Source organism: Orcinus orca, chromosome 20 (assembly GCF_937001465.1).
Source record: "Orcinus orca chromosome 20, mOrcOrc1.1, whole genome shotgun sequence".
Classification (NCBI taxonomy): domain Eukaryota; kingdom Metazoa; phylum Chordata; class Mammalia; order Artiodactyla; family Delphinidae; genus Orcinus; species Orcinus orca.
The window spans coordinates 28,637,380-28,657,540 of NC_064578.1; the positions used below are offsets into that span (position 1 = coordinate 28,637,380).

The 20,161-nt window shown below is 40.7% G+C and overlaps 1 protein-coding gene across 1 annotated transcript in view; it reads right to left on the reverse strand.

Annotated features, from left to right (window-relative positions):
• Positions 1-17,579, reverse strand: part of AMFR (autocrine motility factor receptor) — a 41,869-nt gene extending 24,290 nt beyond the window's left edge. The window contains exons 1-6 of the mRNA XM_004286370.4: positions 17,105-17,579; positions 9,720-9,812; positions 6,254-6,418; positions 4,740-4,892; positions 1,973-2,013; positions 1,675-1,807 (exon numbers count right to left, since the gene is read on the reverse strand). Coding sequence (XP_004286418.1) covers positions 1,675-1,807; positions 1,973-2,013; positions 4,740-4,892; positions 6,254-6,418; positions 9,720-9,812; positions 17,105-17,371 — 852 coding nt within the window. The 5' untranslated portion in view covers positions 17,372-17,579. The remainder of the gene's footprint in view (positions 1-1,674; positions 1,808-1,972; positions 2,014-4,739; positions 4,893-6,253; positions 6,419-9,719; positions 9,813-17,104) is intronic.
• Positions 17,580-20,161: the final 2,582 nt, after the last annotated feature.

The window sequence follows — 20,161 nt, forward strand, 5'->3', positions numbered from 1 at the left end:
ATATAACATTTTGAAGATTAATTACATGGGAAAATAATATTTAAGTGAAAAAGGATAAAAGTACTTTAAAAAAACTAATATGTGACAAAAAAAGGTATGCAAAGATGTGAAGTAGCAAACAACTGAATACAATCTAAATATTCTATTATGGGAGCAGGCTGTTCAATGGCTGGGGGTGGAGGAATAGGAGGAAGGTGGTCAAAAGGTACAAACTTCCAGTTATAAGATAAATACATAGTGGGGATAGACGTACAACATGATGACTATAGTTTTAACAGTGCTGTATGGTCTATTCCAATTAAATCATCGCACCTCTATGCCGTGGAAGTTTTATCTTAAAGGTATTAAAATGATTTAGAAGAATTTTGTTGCTAGGGCTTCCCTGGTGGCGCAGTGGTTGAGAGTCCGCCTGCCAATGCAGGGGACATGGGTTTGTGCCCCGGTCCGGGAAGATCCCACATGCCGTGGAGCGGCTGGGCCCGTGAGCCATGGCCGCTGAGCCTGCGCGTCCAGAGCCTGTGCTCCGCTACGGGAGAGGCCACAACAGTGAGAGGCCCGCGTACCGCAAAAAAAAAAAAAAGAATTGTTGCTAGCATAGGAAGATGTACATAATATACTAGCTACAAAAAGCCAAAACTATATGCCCAATACACAATCTCCATTGATGAATGTATGGATTTGAATATATAAAGAAGCAGTAAACACAACAAAATGTCAACAGTTACCTCTGGATATTTGTTTGGGGGGGGGACTTTTTTTTTTTTTAACATGTTTTGAAAGTTACTTTTATTTTATTTTTTATTTTTTTAAATTTTTTATTTTTTTGCGGAATACGGGCCTCTCACTGTTGCGGCGTCTCCCGTTGCGGAGCACAGGCTCCGGAGGCGCAGGCCCAGCGGCCATGGCTCACGGGCGCAGCCGCTCCGCGGCATGTGGGATCTTCCCACACCGGGGCACGAACCCGTGTTCCCTGCATCGGCAGGCGGACTCTCAACCACTGCGCCACCAGGGAAGCCCTGAAAGTTACTTTTAAAAAGTAGACTTATAGAAATGCTCTACGTTTAACCCCAAAATTTTTAAATTCTACTTTGATAGGCTTACAATTTAAATAAATTGCCCACCAAATATGTTGATTCTCGCCATTCACAGATCACTGAAGTGCTAAACCAATGAAGCAGGTTTTCAGCATGGTGATTTCTTGCACACCAAAGTAAAATGTAAACAATGAAGTAGGAGGAATTAAGAATAAAGACTTTGTTTTTAATTACAAAGATAGAAAATTTATGAATCCATGAAGTAGCTAACACTGTGGGAATTCCCTTTACCACCTACAAAGTACTGTTAATATCAGAAGCCACAGAAACTATGAGGAGAGGAATTCCCTTAATTTCATGCTAAAAGCATTATCTACTGACTTGGTCAGCAGAGTCACCTACGTCTCCTAGACAGCAAACACCTCCTGAGCTGGGCACCAAACTCATTCCACACTGCTTTATACCTGTTGGCCAGAAAAAAAAAAAAAAGGGAAAAAAAAGGGAGGGGAACAGCTGCGTCGTTTTTACAGTCTTTAAGTGGGTCATCCACAAATGTTTCACCTGTTAAACTCTGTACTAAACAGGGTTCCTGATTCTAAAAAACTTAGCTGTCTGTTAGAGCTCCCTCTGGGAAACTTACCAACATGTGAATATGATGCATGAGGTCCAGGGACAACAGAGTGAGCTCCATGACAAAATCTGTGTAATAGACATACGTTCCCTTTCCTTCCCACGTTCCTTCGTGGTTGAGGTCCCAGAGGTGAATTACATATCTGCAGTGAATAGAGAAGAATCATGTTAACGATTTACTGTTACAATTGAATTTGTTTTAAACATGATATACTACAGTCACATTTTTATAAATTTTTTATATGCTGTATCTTAAAATCAACTGTATGAGTAGACCTCCATCACCACCCTCCCAAATTTCTACTCACCGTAAAATCACATGAGCAGTCCTCACTGTCACAAGAAGAGACTATTTAAAAAAAGAGAGATTTTTTTTCTTTTTAGTAAAATTTAGGATTGCTCAGACCAAATTTACTTTTACAAAGTGATAAAAGTTCTTAGTTCAATTAAAAATCAGGTTGGGGGGCTTCCCTGGTGGCACAGTGGTTGAGAGTCTGCCTGCTAATGCAGGGGACACGGGTTCAAGCCCTGGTCTGGGAGGATCCCACGTCCCGCGGAGCAACTAGGCCCGTGAGCCACAACTACTGAGCCTGAGTGTCTAGAGCCTGTACTCTGCAACAAGAGAGGCCGCGACAGTGAGAGGCCCACGCATCGCAATGAAGAGTGGCCCCCGCTTGCCACAAGTAGAGAAAGCCCTCGCACAGAAACGAAGACCCAACACAGCAAAAATAAATAAATTAATTAATAAACTCCTACTCCCAACATCTTCTTTAAAAAAAAAAAATCAGGTTGGAAGTCGGGGACTTGAAGGAGGGTAGTCACAAGGTACCAGTTATAAGATAAATAAGTCCTGGGGATGTAATGTACAACATGATGACTCTAGTTAACCGTGCTGTATGGTATAATTCAAAGTTGTGAAGAGAGTAAATCCTAAGAGTTTCCATCACAGGGTAAAAAACATTTTTGGGGGTATGAATATGCGATGATACTTATCATGGTAATCATTTCACAACAAATGTAAGTCAAGTCATTATGCTGTACACCTTAAACTTACACAGTGCTGTATGTCAATTATATCTCATTAAAACTGAAAGAAAAAAAAAGCAAGTTACCGACCATTTTATTTCATGTGCTTCAAATTTCCATGGAATATTTTCATGACCTAGAAACAACTTATATTGAGCATTTTCCTGTTAATAGGTGGCAACCAATTACACCTGTCCATCTCCTGGGCATGCCTTCTACAATCTTGAGGTCACTGAGTTTGACAATCACTTATATTTTATACTGCATTAAGTCACCATAATTGATTATCCTAAGAGGGTGTCTGAATACTTGGTGACCCTATACCCAAGGTACAGCTTAGGTACTACTATCCTAGATATGAATCCCTGCTCTCTATATAATGCTTTCTGCACCCCCTTCACCCACACAGAAGAAAACAGATGAAGGAAATCAATAACAAAATAAGACCCTCATAGTATTCTGTATTAAAGAAACTGATACTAAGAAAAATTTCTTCTTAATCTAGCAGAATAAAACTGTTAACATTCTTTACGTTTGAGATCAGGAAACTCCCGTTTACAAATGGAAAATATTTTACATAGAAGAGAAACACTATAAACATAAAAATATGATTTAGTTCAAAATATCAAACCTGTAACATAAATTATCTTAAAAAAATTAATGAGCTAAAATTAAAATATGCCCTATGACCCAACAGACCTATTTCAAATGTCTTTAATTTTAGGTATACCTTTTTTCAAACTTTGGCCTAATACTAATTAAAAGTTAGAGAAACAAAAAAGGAAAACCCAGTATCATTCAAATGGTGATTTATAGTAAAATATATCTAAAGCAAACTAATTAATGTCAGAGTAAATAAAATTTTAAACATATTTTTTTACATTTGTATACCTTTCACATACAGAAAGTATTCAACTAGGATTGCATATGTTTTTATTAAGTACTTAAATGTTCTTTCCTTATTTTTCTTACACTACTATATTATACTCTGAAGTGAATGCTATTAAGCAAAATAAATTTTAACCCTATTCTAACAATTCCCAATTAGTAGTTCAAACTCAGTATTTTGATATTAGCTATCTACTGATATTGATATTAGATATCTATTATTTCATTTTTTCCATTAATAATAGCAATTATGGACAAGATAAAAGTACTTTGCCTTTGGCCTGAGGAAAAAAGCAAATATAGCCACTGAATATAAAGAACATACAAAAAATTTGATTTCTATTGAACAGAAATTAGTATTTTCAGAAAGGGTTTAAAAGTAAATTTTAAAATATACATGAATATCTCAGATTATTCTTTCAAAACAATGAATACAGTTTGCATATACATTGTATTATTCTATAAAATCTTAATTTATGGCCTATCTAAAATAACCAATTACAGGATATTTCCTTACTAATTGTTACCAATCATTGTTTACAGTATCTTAAGGAGAAAACCCTTCCCACTTGGAAGTCACAGAACTTGGATTGTGCTACTTTTGCCACTTTGGAACTTTAAGCAATTCACTTCACCCTCCATGCCCGTTTCCCCATTAATAAACAGGAATAATAAAATGAGTCAATATATGTAAGGTATTTAGAACAATCCCCAGCATATAGTAAGCACTATATAAATGTCGGCAAAAATAATTACAGTTGACCCTTGGGCAATATGGGAGTTCATCCCCATATGATTTATAGTCGGGCCTCCGTATCCAGTTCCTTTGCATCTGTGGATTCAACCAACCAGGGACCATGTAGTACTGTAGAATTTACTACTGAAAAATATCCATGTATAAGTGGACCCACAAAGTTCAAACTCACGTTGTTCAAGGGTCAACTGTACTTTTTATTATGTTGTAGCAAGGATTACGTGAAATAACATATGTAAAAGCAATCAGTACCAATACCCAACCCCAAACGAAGGAACTCAAAAAATGCTTGTTAAAATGAAGACCAGATATCCACCCTGGGTGAAAATAATCTGTCAATAATCCTCTAGCTTCCTTGAAAACACATAGGAACATAATCAGAGCAAAAGCCCGTCTCTGCATCTTACCTCTGCAGCCATGAAAGCCAATGTGTGCATCCCATGGGTGTAGCCTGTGACACAACAGACAACTGCTAATCCACAGCAGGAAAGCAGCATAGCAATCAGTAGAGACAGAACTCGACCATGGCTACTCATTGGTGTGGTGGGAGAAAAGGAAAGCTAAAAATGCAAAACAGGAGAAGGAAGCTCACTCTTCAGCATGGCAGTGTTAATTAAACCTGACTAAGCATGGCAGTGTTAATTAAACTCAAGGTTAACCTTGGTGTCTTTGCTTGGAGATCTGTGCGTAGCCACACGGCCAAATGGAAGCCAAAAAAGTATCCCATTACCAGATGGTCAAAATTCTCCAACCAACCTAAATATGAGTATGAGCTGATATTTTGAGATCTTTATCATTTAATTTATGGAATATACATTATATTTGCATCTCAAATTCTCAAGGATCCTCCTACCAGTGGGATTATAAACCTCTAGAAACAATTTGCCAAAGGAATGTAATTCTCTCTTCTGGCTTCAACAGGACTCAACTTCAACAGGGCAGCACCACATTCTGTTGTGTTCTTTCACAATTTTGTTCTAGCCCTAATCCCTCAAAGTCACTTGGGAGGACATTCCTAGCCCGCTCACGGCTAGGACAACTGAAGCGTAATCCAGGTGCAGACTGACTACCACCATAATGCTATGTTAACAGTATACAGCTTGGCAAGGAAGGCCTGGAGCTGTGACTCCTGAGCAGGAAGGTGTAGATACCAAACCAGTCGGGGAGGTCAGAAGCGCCTGTCCATGGCTTGGGATGGGGGCTGAATTATGAAACAGCTGAAGGCTTTGGAACTGAGATTAACTCACACAGACGTGCAAGGACCACCATGGTCCATGAGGACTGGGTAAAGAAAGGGGCAAGCAGGGTTGTGGAGTGGGTTTAATGGAGGGGCAGGATTGTAGGCGTCCATTTACTGGGGATCCACGAGATTAGTTCGGGACTACTAACAAATGAAGATTCACCCACACAACTCTGAAGCCAAGAGGCAGATCTTGTACCCAGACAGAAAAGGTTCACTTCTCCAGGGACCAAGGAAGCCAAGAGAGCTAATTCAGTCCTGGCCCAGGGTGAAAACAATGCAAGCTAGTCAGAAAGAAGGGCTCCAAGAACCAGAGTAAGAAGGGGGAAAATGGAAGGAGATTAGAACAGAAAACGTCTGGAACAGACCAGCTTTTTTTCAGTTTATATATTAAAGTTTCCTTGCACTGTGATCAAAACAGTTTGTGTAGGTGATTTGACCTCACGGGGGCTGTAATGCAACACTACTGGGGAGGGGAAGGAAACCTCCCTAGGGGACACTGCTCCTGCATTCCTTGGCTGCTGCAGAAAGTTCCTCAAGAAACAGGTAGGAGGTACCTGATCCAGGAGCCTTCCCTGGGAGAGCTATCCTGCACACGTGTGTCACGGCTCATTCACATTACACAATTCAGACCTGGCAAATGTGTGCCTAAGCAGGAAAAGAGCTTGGCTAAAAACTTACATATTCAAACCGGTCCTTGCAGAGCTGAACCATCAGATGCAGAAATACCAGTCCAGCAAACCAGAGGCACCACATGACCACTTCTTCCACTGTCTGGACATTCAGCACACCAAAAATGAAAATGAACTTGTAGAAAATGAAATTCCAAAACTTGTCTTTGAGGTGCTAAAAAGAAAAATATTTATAAAGGTGATTACCATTATACCTAACCCATTCAAGGAGAAGGTAACATAACAAAAGCTGGCTTCTAAGGAGAAAATAGTCTATTCTCAGCTTTCTAACACTTGTCCACAAGAAAATATCCATAGAAGGCAAAGAAAAAATGAGCCCTCTGAAGAATAAAGGGAAGACACCTAGAAAGTAATCTACAGATTTAGGATTGAATTCCTTAGTTATGAAATTTTAGCCATTAAAAGGGGAGTGATATTAGTTTAGTACCTTATGTATTAATAATACATATACTTCTAACACAAAATAAAAAAGAATGGTGAGAGCTACAAGTATCATTTTTAATACTTCTACTCTCTAGATTTTTAAAACAAACAAAAGACTGGACATTCTTCTTCCATTTTTTTTTTAAACATCCTTCAGATTCAAAAATAACATATGCTCATTTGCCAGCCATAATCAATAATGTATGAAAAAGTACAAAGAAAATTAAAACAAAAATGATGCTTTAACATTTTTATGCATTTTTCTTCCTAAATGTAAAACATTGATTTTGTATACTTTTATTTCACTTACATTGTGAGAACCTTACCAGTGCCAATGAATACTGTCTGAATAAGACCACTTTAGTGGTTACACATGGACACCGAAATGTTTTTTTCACCATTCAGAAAATGTTACAATGATTATCTTTGTACAAGTTTCTATTTTTTCAGCATTACAGAATCAAAGCTTACGGATATTGTTATGGTTTCTAATAAGTAACATCCATCTGATTTCCAAAGAAGTTATATAAATGTACACTCCCACAGAAGTATATCTGCTTCACTGTACTCTTTCTTACACTGAGGATGTCCAGTTTTAAAAATCTTTACTATCCTGAAAAAAAGGGCAATGAGGGGCATCTAGCCAACAGATATTAAAAGATACCTCAAGCCATCTGTGGGAGTGGTGGCAACTGAGTGCAGAGGATAAGGATGAAAATATGGCTCCTAAGTATATTTTTATGTATAGTTTTGAACCATGTGAATGTTTCACAAATTCAAAAACTTAGAAAGAAAAGCAAAATTGAATAAAAACAGAAATAATTGAACCTACATGTGGAACATATTGATAATGTGACTATTTAAAGATAAGAGTTATTTTGAGAACTTTAAAACACTGTACTCTGACTGTACACCCTTTGTTCAGAGAACAAAATGAACTAGGAATCCTTGGTGAATGTCTGTTTCCAGATCTGGGGCAGGAAAGCATGAAGTGAACCTAGAACATTTTGTGTCCTGGTTCTGAACCTTCACTCCACCATCTATCTGCTGTGTGGCTTTGGGCAAGTTACTTACAATCCCCAGGCTTTGGTTTCCCCATCTATAAGATGGGTCTTATAACAACAGCGTATATCTCATAAAATAGCTGGGGTAACTCAGTAAGTTAATATATGTACGGTGCTTAGATAAGTGCCATAGTAGGCATTAAGTGCATTTAAAAAATTCTTTGTTCTACACTGCCACTTAACTGTTGAATATTTGTCCAATTTTAGGTAGTCAATGTCTTTGCCTCTAGCATTACTCTATTTCTTCAAGTTTAAGCACCCAGAGAGTAAACCCATGTCAATTCTGTAGCATTCTAACTCAAAACGGTGCTTAAGGGCTTCCCTGGTGATGCAGTGGTTGAGAGTCCGCCTGCCAATGCAGGAGACATGGGTTCGTGCCCCGGTCCGGGAAGATCCCATGTGCCGCGGAGCGGCTGGGCCCGTGAGCCGTGGCCGCTGAGCCTGCGCGTCCGGAGCCTGTGCTCCACAACGGGAGAGGCCACAACAGTGAGAGGCCCGTGTACCGCCAAAAAAAAAAAAAAAAAAAAAAAAAACGGCGCTTAATAAATGCTACTGGATGACACTGGTCAAAAAACTGCCATCACTGAACAACATGAAAGACGTGATCTATACTGAAAAAACTTAAAGTAGAGTTGAGTGACAAATGTGCCCATTATGATTACCTCCAGGTATTTGAAAAATCTCTATAATACTCCAAGGTTATGTTTTCTGTAAATTTTGAACTGATATTTAACATTTTAGGAAAAAGAAAGCAGTATGTAAGGCCCACTGGTGCCAGATCAATCCACCAGCAATTAGGTTGCTTGCCTGGCCTGACCAATTTCTGGCCCACAAGTCAAAAGTTTTTCTTGAAAACGAAAGAAGCATCAAAAAAAAGCTTCTGTATCCTACCAAAAAACCCTCTATGTTCTACTGATCCCATCTGGGAGACCTCTGGAGTCGATATTTTGGAGAAAGTACTGAATACTCACTAATGAAAAATTTCTGGGAAAACAAAGAGTCCTGCCCTTAATAGCATCCAAGGGCTCAATCACACAGTAAATGCATTTCAACTCTAAACTAGGACCTCAGCTGATTTAATAACAAGAGATTTGGGTTGAAAAGGATACGTAAGGGGTGAGGCCACTGTTGTACTTTTAATGTAGTAGGTTCCTGTGTCTTACCACTGGGATAAGATAAAGTACAATATAGTTCTGTTTCTATGTTATTGTTTTAAAGGCCAGTTCTAAATTCTTACTGTAAAACACACTATTCTACACTCCATCCACTAAAATCCTTGGGGAACTGCCAATCTGTACAGTATGCTTGTGACATTAATTCTTTAATGAAAGCACCTCCTGCTCATACACGCATTCTGAGAGTAATATTCAAATGTCAGACTATCTCACCTGAACGCTGCTTGTAGAATGATGACTCTTAATACACTTTTCCAAAGGGAAAAACCAAAATCTCTCGGTAAATTCCTTTGGAAAAGAACCCATATTCTAAAGAATGATATATACAATTACTCAAACTAAAACAAGTCTGAGATTCTTTTAAAACTACATCATAAAATTCATGAGGAAATAGCTATAAAGAACAATATTGGGACAACCTGGATACATTAAATATGGATTGTGGGCTATATAAAGTATTTCATCAATGCTGAATTTCCTGATTTTGATCACTGTGCTATGGTTACATAAGAAAATGTCCTTGCTCTTAGGAAACACATATTAAAGCACTTGAGGTTAAAGGGGTATGATGTCCCCAGTTTACTCTCAAAAGGATCACAAAAAATATGTATATATAAATAAAAGGCAACTGTTAGAGTAAATGGGGAAAAATGTTAATAACTCTGAATCTGGATGAAGTCTATATAGGAGTTCTTCATATTATTTGTACAACTCTTCTGTAAGTTTGAAATTATACCAAAATTTTTTTTCTTTAATCTGGTCACAAGAATGCATCCTTGCTATCTGGACTTACCTGTCTTTCGCTCACTCGAAGAGGGCCAAACACAATACACTGGATTAGCTTAGCCACCAACATCAAAACACAGCAAGCAGTATTTACTAGAACCTGTACACAAACCAAAGAAAGGAAGTTTATTTCCAGTTGAAAAATAAAAGCAGCTCTAAAAATTTTATATTAGGAATTCAGCCAACATTTCTAATAACTGAGACTTTCCAGTTTTCTACCAGTACAAGATAAGTAATATTTGAAGGGGCACATTTTATGGGTGGCAGGGTACGGATGAGGAGTGGGGAGGAAGGTACCAACTCAGCAGTTAATTCACAGAGCCCTGTCCCAACATGTACCCCCCAGAAGGCCATCTTCCCCTTCAGTCTTAACTGAATTGTGTGTAAACTTTGTACTGTATGCACCTTAAAAAACCATAAGTGTTTCCTAGGTACATCATTTCCCACATTAAGATTTTGACAGCCTAGAAGAAAACTTTTCCAGAAAATGCAGTTATCGTGAACAGTGAAGTCCAGCACCCAAACATCCTGCCCTGCCCTGTCAGAAAAATAGGACACGTGGAGAAGAGTGTGGATGGTCATAAAAAATTCACAAGATCATGAAGAACTGAGAATCAAAAACATACACATTTTCAAATGTATTGCAATGGGACAAAAGATATCTGTGGTTGGTGTTGGCCTTAAAGTAAAGGTTCTGGGGCATTCGAGGGGAGTGGAATCAAGAAAGCAGGAAGAGCTGAGAACTGAAAGGCAACCATGAAACAGCAATGACAATCCAAAGCCTTCTTCACCAGCAAGTGGAAAACTTTCTTGGTAATTAAGAGAGGGATCGCCTTACACCTAAACAACAAATGTAATGCTTACAAAATGAAAACGTGGGCCGCCCCTGACTCAAAGGCTAGTGTGGCACATCACATTACTGATGTTCAAATGATTTCTAAAACCACAGAACCTGAAAAAGCCAAAAGGGCCTTGATGAAGACGGTAAAGAGGACTTTTATTAAGAGCAAATGAAAACAAACACCAACAACGTAAAGGCTGCTTCAATCTTTGATTCACTAAGTTTACAGGAAGGTGGCCATATTCCTCTTTCCAGGTCATTCTTCCATCTACTTTTAAAAGAAGCAAATGATATTTTAAGAATAAGTAAATAAAAGGAAGGTGACGGAAGAGAGTAAGATAAGAAAGCAAACTCCCTAAGATCTCTTCAGGTTCCCCTTAGTGCTTCACACCATCCAGCCCTGTGGTAGCCCTGACACATTACATACAATGAATGGTAGCCCTGATTCATTAAATTATGTTTAGTTACATTCTGCCTGTCTAATGGGGCAAGGAAGTATGTGATGTATTTTCAAAGAACTGAAACAAAAATAGTGCTGAAAAATGAAACTCTTCTGGTAATTAAATCCTTCAAATAGCCAGGAAAAAACCCAAATTAGTTATCCAAAACATCCCACCTCCCTAACATGACTCCCTGTGGAGCAGCCCTCTTCAAAACATTCCAACAAATAGTGTAGAATACTAAATTTTAAGGAGATGAAATAGACGTTTAAAAGGCTAATCTTCATTGTGCTCTAAACCAGTTAATGGGAACCCCAATCATGTTAATTAAGAAAAAATGTCATAAGACAAAACTACAGCCCCGATCCTTCATGCCATATCCCCCAGCTGAAGAGGATTTTTAAAATCAGCCAAACATTCCAAGCCTAATTACAAAGCAGTTTTTTAAAATTCTTCCTGTTTTTGCAGGTAGGCTTACAAAGTAAAGAAATAAATTCAACACATTTAGCACCTACTTGCTCAAGGCATGTGGGACATTAAGAGAAATGAGGGTGATCTGGACCCTGCACTCAAAGAACTTTTAGGATCTACAAGACACAGAACTTGGTAAGCATCTAACAGACCAAGCCAGCTGCTGTGAGAACAACAGAGGAGAAATCAAATTTAGGGTTGCTTAATCATTTCTCCACCTTAAACAGCATTCTCATACACCTTGGGTTACAAAATAAGAAATAAAGTATTACTTCTCAGGTAAAACTTTTAAGTTTTTCTAAGTTCAAAAATGAGGTATAGGGCTTCCCTGGCGGCGCAGTGGTTGAGAGTCCGCCTGCCAATGCAGGCGACACGGGTTTGTGCCCCGGTCCAGGAAGATCGGCTGGGCCCGTGAGCCATGGCCACTGAGCCTGCGCATCCAGAGCCTGTGCTCCGCAACGGGAAAGGCCACAACAGTGAGGCCCGCGTACCGCAAGAAAAAAAAAAAAAGAGGTATAAAAATTTTGTATCTTTGATTTACCAAAAAAAAAACAAGTGGAAGTCCCTCATAATTCCATCACCAGTAGATAAACATTTCCTATTGTAATATAAATGGAAGATTTAAAAATCAGCACAGCTAAGAATGGAAAAAGAGATTGAGAAAGTAAACTGATATGAGAAAGGGATTTTATGTAAAAGGAAAGAGATAACCTTTTGTGAACTTAATGAAAGTGAAAGCTATACAGGATTGGAAGCAACTAAATTATTTTAAGATCATGAATGAAGTGTTTTTAAAAACATCTCAATAATTATTAACTATTTATTCTATTCTACTTACAGAAAAATGTCTTAATTTCACAAATATCATCATTCCAATAAATTCTCAATTTTAAAATTGACAAAGGGTTGAAAAATTGCAGATACAGAAAGAAACATAATTGTACCATTCCTCATTTAAAAGCAAATCCCAGGATTACCATATACACGTTACTATATATAAAATAGATAATCAATAAGGACCTATTGTATAGCACAGGGAACTCTACTCAATATTCTGTAATAACCTATATGGGAAAAGAATCTGAAAAAGAATGGCTATATGTATATGTATAACTGAATCACTTAGCCGTACATGTGAAACTAACACAACACTGTAAATCAACTATACTCCATTATAAAATAAAAATTAAAATAAATTTCCAAATCAGATCCCACTAGGTCATCAGTGATATCCTTACAGAAACAACACTTCAGTCCATATTTAAACCAACGGAATTGGGACAAACTTTCTCACCTCACTTTATCCTTGCAGACCACAGTAAAAGTACTAACCTCATTCTGCTCTACACAGCTAACTAATCTTTCTTTGTGAGCAGAATCCAAACTTAAATGTAAGTAAATCTAAGTACAAGGGGTTCACTAGAGCACTGTTCATAATAGCAGAAAAATGAAAACCAATTAAATGTCCATCAGTGAGGTTAGTTCAATAAACCGTAAAACAGCCATTCAACAGAATACAATGAAGCCAGGAAAACTAAGTCAGCAGTTCTGCATTTACTAGCATTATACAGAACCTTCAAGATAACTTGCTCACTGAAAAAAAAGCAAAGTGTAGAAATGTGATTACTACGCTACCTTCTGTGTATGAAAAAGAAAGAATATATATACATACCATATATATTTGTATAATATGTAGATGTGAACTGTGTCTACTTGATCAATCTGGGTATTTCTTAGTCTTCTACTTAACACCAGCACTAACTATCCCCTCCCCCCGCAAACACACCTTTTATCAGTCTCCTCCTTTAAGGACAACTGGAATGTTACTTTTCTGTAGGCTCCCAGTGACAAGTATAAAATGCCAGTAATGCAAACTCCCCCTTATTATACTGATGCTTGTGCTCCTCTTTGCACAACATTAGGGAAATAAATGAGATTACGTATACAAAGCATGCAGCATACATCTAGCGAGCAATCAAATAGCAATCTCCTTCCCCCCCCCACTATAAAGATTTTTCCTATATTTTTAAGTTGTTTATCTAGGTTTATATCCTATTATTTACAAGTTTAGTCTTTTTCTTCAGCTGCCCCAACATTTCTGGAGCTAACATTTTTCTCTAATCATCTTTGGAATATTCATCTCATAAAGACTCAAACCGAGTAAATTACTTTCAGTTCTCAAGTTGTATAATTATGTGAAGATGGGCTCTTTGAAGCAGGAGTCAGAAACTTTTTCTCTAATGGGCTATCAGACAGTATATATTTTTAGACTCTGTAGGCCACATGCTCTCAGTCACATATTCTTCCTTTCGGAAAAAAAAAAAAACTTTAAAAATGTAAAAAACATTATTAGCTAATAGGCCAAATTGGCAACACGGTTTGCCAATCCCTGCTCTCAACGGTCAGTTCACTTTTATCCATTTTCGTTTTTGGTGACTTTTTCCCTTGACACTTCTTAAACGACTTCATTTGCATATAATTAAGTCACCAGAACCTTAAAACTTGTTTCATATGTCTATTTCTCCATTTTACCATGTCCAGCTCTTACAGTTTTAAAAGCAAATACATAAAAAAGAAAAAGAAAAAACCAGAACTGAAAAAAAACCAGGAGAAAGTAATGAAACTAATGAGTAAGATTAATTGAAGTTGAAAAGCCAAAAACACCTGAACAATTCAAAACAATGATGGAAACTGATCAGGAGGTACTTTAATGGAAGTGACATCTGAACAATGTAAAATTACCCGAGAAATGAGTAACAAAATAAAACCTAATCTGGAATGAAAGTTCCAGAAAGACATGAAGAAACAAATAATCATGACAAAGCTGGGTATTTGTTAGTGCAACAACCCTGGGAACCTCCCCTCACACCTGTTCTCAATGTCAGTGCCAGAGGGCCACCTGGAGAACTTCCTTTGGGGACTGGAGGCTTAGGTCACTACATCTCCTGGCCTCTTCCCTGTCTACATAAATCCACCTTCCCCACTGCAGTTATAGGTCTGCCCCTGAAAAGATCATCTCGTCATGACAGCCCCTCCTCCCCTTCACTCCCACTTAAACCCTCTGGCCCATGAAATAATGTTCACACTCCTTAACAGAGCAGGCAAGGTTTACAGCATCTGACCTTCACCCCATACCCCATCCTCTCCCTCATCAGTTTCTCAACCATTAACATGCCTAAAATCACCTAGGACATTAATCAAAATGAAGACATTATATCAGTATCTATATTCATCTAAACTGTGCCCTACAAAGATAAGTTTTAGAGATTCCAATATGCAAAATAATAGCTAGCAGGATTTGCAAACTGGCAGAAAGATCAATTGATTGTTTCGTCTTGCCTTTTTTATTTTTTAATATTTATTTGGTTGCACCGGGTCCTCGTTGCAGCAGGCGGGCTCCTTAGTTGGGCTCCTTAGTTGTGGCAGGTGAACTCTTAGTTGCGGCACACATGTGGGATCTAGTTTCCCGACCAGGGATCGAACCCGGGCCCCCTGCACTGGGAGCAAGGAGTCTTATCCACTGCGTCACTAGGGAAGTCCTTTGTTTGGTTTTTAAAAAATTGAATCTGAGTGTCCTTGGGCAGGGCAAGAAAGGATCCATTCTGACAAAGGCCCCGCCATATATTCACCTAATAATGCGATCTGTCAGGCCTCAGAGGAAGGCATCTGAGATTTTGACTCCCACTAGTCTACTAAAGCAGAAACTTAAGTAATGAGTGATGAGGAAAACTGACAATGCATACATGGAGGGTCTGAGGAACCAAGGAAGACCAAGATAAGTGTGAAAACCACAGAGGAAAGATGGAAGAAAAACAGCAAGATCAACTGAGAAAGGAAAAAAATCATCAGCAGATAGGAAGAAATTACAAACTCGCATGAGGCAAGACCTCTGGGAAGAAAAGGAAATTTTCTTAAAAGTAATAATTTTCAAAAAAAAAGTAATAATTTTCACAGAAAATCAACAGGCTTTATGTAATGTTTTATGAAGAGATGTTAACCTTGGAATTTGAACATGAGTTTTGTAAAAAGAAACTCTGGGGAGGGGTAGGGAGATCATTAAACAATACTAGTAGTTGTTAAATACTACAGCAGTTCCATTTCAAAGGCTTACTTGTATCATATACTTATATAAAAGATTACATTATATTCTCAACATTTGGCAAAATCACTCTCCACATCAGTTTACCTGCCAACTGAAATGCAAAAATAGATTTTTTAAATCTATGTGTAATAGAAATTAAACAAGAGACGTGTGGCTGAGTTCTTTCTCTTCTCCCTTCTTCTGTACTGTAAGGTTCAGCTTTACACAGCAGTGGAGGAATGGAACTTCACCCTTCACTGCCTTCTACTCACCTCTTCGTCAGAAGGACCAAGAGACTTGACCCACACCTGCAATTCATAAATCCCACTGCTTCCTGATGAAGCACAGTGGGATTAATTATAACAAATGAGTTGTGTATCATTCTGTATACTTGGAATATTAATCCCAGTCACTTACAGCCGGCTCTCACCCCAAAACGGGAATTTACAGAAGACAAGACTCTGGACCCAAGACACCACAGCAAATCCAAGGGACAGACTTCAGTCCTGGAACAACTTTTCTGATCGCCGTGGCGTTTCCGTGAGGCATTCAAAGGCTAAGGTATAAGCCAAGCTCCTAAGCCAAAATACTGTTGATCTACCCGCCTGAAATTATCTGTTCTAATAAGTGAAACCAGCATTTATGCCTTGTAAATGCTTCTTATCTTACACTGGCAGACAAACTGGAAACCGTGTTTTAAAATGGATCACTAAAAGGAAAAATCCTGAGTTCAAATGGAGAGACACCTCTTGACTCCGAATGTTTTGGCTGCCTTCAGACATCAAAGGAAACTTTCATGAATCACCAGGTAAAAGCAGCAGGAAAGGAAGCACAGTTTGTGTGTTTGTTCTACCCAAACAGGACAATCACATAATAAATAGAAAAAAAAAAAAGGCCTCTCTCCAAACAGGAATGTCCGAACACACCCAGATGCCTAAAATTCTCCTATTCTCAACATCCGAATTGTCTCTTCCCTCTCTTCGTGGGAAACCTGTTAACATTTCCGGGTCTGACAGAGTCCGAAAAGCCTTCCAACTTCCCTCCACAGTTTAATAAAATAGCCGGGGTAATTGACTGGCCGGTCCCAGCCAGGTCAAGCCGCTCTTTGAGGGCTCCTTGTTTCCTTCCCGGTGGTCCCTCAGAACCCCAACTCTGCTCCGCCATCGTTTACTTCTCCCCCCAACCCACCCCAGCACCTCCCCACTACACCCCGGCCCTGACCCTCCCCGGCCGGCCGCGTCCCCTCGCGCCCCGCCCCCTGCACCTCCCCAACCGCGTCCCGAAGTCCCTTCCTCAGGCCCTCAAAGGCGACCCCGCCCTCGGGACCCGCCCCTCCTCACGACCCCAAAGCCACCCCACCCCAACCCCTCACCGGGTCCTTCAGTGGCGCGCACGCGGGCGGGGCCCCGCCCCCCGGGCCTCGCACTCAGGGGTCCCGGGGGGAGGGGACCCCGGCCCCAGCCACGCCCCCCACAGATAATGGGTGACATGGCGGTCCCCACAATCCCCCGCCCGGCTCCTCTCCGCTCCTCCTCGGCGGGCCCGGCAGCCTCGCTCACCCACACGAATAGGCTGTCCGAGAGCAGGTACTGGGCCACGTCGCGGGCACGGGGTCCTCCGGTGCTCGGCCGGACGAGCGCGGCCGGGTCTGGCTGCACCGGGGCCCTTACCGGCTCCGCCTCGGCGGGCCCAGGCCCGGGCCTGGCCTCAGGCTGGCTGAGAGCGCGGTAGGCGCTGACGATGGTGCCGAGCAGGGCCAGGCCGCTGAGGCCCGTGTAGGTGCGGAGGCTGGGCCAGGGGAAGCGCTCGAGGAAGAGCAGCGGCATGGCGGCAGCGGCGGCTTCCAGCCCCCAAGCCTCCCCGCGCTGCGGCCGGGCCACGACGGCCTCGCTAACGGCGCCCACGGGCTCTGGCGTCGCCGTTGCCGTCGCCGCTGCCGCCGCCTCCTCGCCGGGCCGGGCCGCTCCTGGCCGCTCGCGCCGCTCCGCCCCGCGCCGCTCCCGCTGCTGCCCCTGCCGGCGCGGAAGAGCCTTGGCTGGCTAGGGGCGGGCCGCCGCCCCCAGCAGGGTGCGGGCGGGACGGGCGCGGGGGCGCGGCCTCCGTCCCCCGCCCCCATCGGTCGCACCGCCGCCTGGCTGGCGAAGGCCACGGCCGCAGGCCCTGAAGCCCAGAACCCAGCATTATCCTCCGCCGAAACCCCAGCTCGGTCTGGCCCGCGGACGCACGGGGCACCCGAACGGGGCCGAGCCCAAGCGTCACTCAGGCCCGACGGCGCTGACAAGCGGTCAAGCCCTGGCCGCGTGGCCGATCCGCGGGACTCGGGGACCCCCACCACCGGGCGTCCGGCCACTTGTCCCTTCCCTTGCTTCCTTAAACGCCCCCTTAAGCAGGTTACCCCGGAGCACCCCCTGCGGGCCTAGGAGCTTCCTAGGTGGCTGAAAGAGGAGATGGTGCTTAGGGAATAATAGAGGCCCTGACCCCATAGAAAGAAAATTAACCAACGGTCTTAAATTCCTCGCAAATAAAGTTTCTGCTGTTTACTCCTAACCTCCAGCAGAGTCTAAAACGAATCTGATTAAGCAGGAAATAAAAATGTGTTCCCTCATACAGCAGGTAGGAACGTAAAATGGTGCAACTATTTTGGAAAGTGGTCTGTCAGCTCCTCAAAAAGTTTAAACCGAAGAGTGACCATTTGACCTTGCAATTCCACTCCTAGGTAAATAACCAAGAGAAATGAAAACACACCACCACACAAAATGTGCACACAAATGTCAGTAGCAACGTTATTCTTAATAGCCAAAGGTAGAAACAACCCTAATGTCCCTCAAGCGATGAATGGATACCTAAGTTATACCCCCTACAATGGAATAGTATTCAGCCATGAAAATGAAGTACTGATACATGCTGCAACATGGACAAACCTTGACAACATGCTAAGTGACAGCAGCCACACAAATGCCACACAGCGTGATTCCATTTATTCGAAATGTCCAGCACAAGCAAAAACATAGGTAGACAGAGAAAGTAGATTATTTGGTTGCTTAGGGAGATGAGGGAACTGAAGTATAAAAGCTAAACATGGATTTCTTTTTGAGGTGATGAAAGTGTTCTAAAATTGTGGTGACTGTGGCACAACTCTGAATATACTAAAAAATCTTTAATTGTATATATGGTGAAACATGTAAAGTATAGCTCAATAAGGCTGTTAAAAAAAGAAAGAAAGAAAGAAAAGCACTACCAAAGAAAAGTGCTATCTTGGAGGTCTTATTCCTCATTGTATCCCCAAGGCCTGTACTAGTGCCTGATGCAGAGTAGGTATTCAGCAAATATTTGTTGAATCTTACAAACTTTCAAAAGAAAAGGACTAAAATATATTCAAGGTCTCTTTCATACCTAATATTCTAATTCTAAAAGTTTGTTAGAAAACAAAAGATCGCTCAGCTTAACGTTATTACTATCCAATTTGTAATTTTTAGAAACATCCTATTAAAGGGCCTGTGATGAACACAACAGTTTGGCTTTTACTGGGGAGGGAGGATAAGCGTACACACACACACACACACACACACACACACTTTTTTATATGAGATCTATATGATTAAACTTTCAGTTCCCTTTGGTTCTCTACCTGCAGACATTTGATTAAAATGCTAAACTTTCAACTTTATTGGTAAATTAAGTTTTATATGGAAAAAAAGGATAGTGATTTTCCACAAGTAACTGTTCTACTTTATCCAAGCCCCCATAAATTTTAAACCACACTATCCAACTATCCAAATTCAATCCAAGCCACAATAGTCATAAAATATCATATACCAAACTTGTCCTGTCACCATAAGAGGCTACTGTTAATAAATCTGTCCTTATTAAGGTACAGTATTCCACCATCTTGAATTCAAAGTGTTATACTCTGAGTTATATTTTGAGAGAACCACTACTTTCTAAGTGTTAAAACTTCAGGCAACCTGTTTCCTGGAATGACTTTGTGTTTAATAGCAACTTTTAACATTTGATTCTGACTACATAAAAACTATAGTCTAAATATTATACTTTTAGAAGCTTGTAATTTCTGAAGATTCAATATGAGAATAGGTGACATTAACCTAACTATATAAGGTTATTTTTTATTTGCATTTTAAAAGATCTTAAAGGTTTGCATCTGGACATCTCACTGGGATAATTAGTATTTGTTCTGCCAACATTTTGTCCTCACCCATTCCAAGAAGGTAGCCAGGCTTTTGCACATCCTTCCCTCAAGGATTTTTTTTTCAAGGACAGAACCCACCTTCTAAAGTCAACCAATGCTCCTGGTTCTTTGTACTGCATCCTACATCATGATAGGAGTGGGAAAGGAGACCAGACTCAGGGAGATAACTACTAGTGTGGCCAGGAAGGCTGGACCATAGGCATAGGGGCCACCTGCATCATTTGCATCCTAAGGCCCAAGTGTGGCAGGGAGGCAATGGATCCAGACTTAAGAAGCTAGTTCAGCTTGGACAAATATCCATGGAGTCCATGATGGAAGCTAGAGGTCTCCCCACCCCCACCTTCATTTCAGAGTACCATTTACGCTTTCTGGATTCGTATGACTTTGGGTAGGTCCCCTATTCCCAATA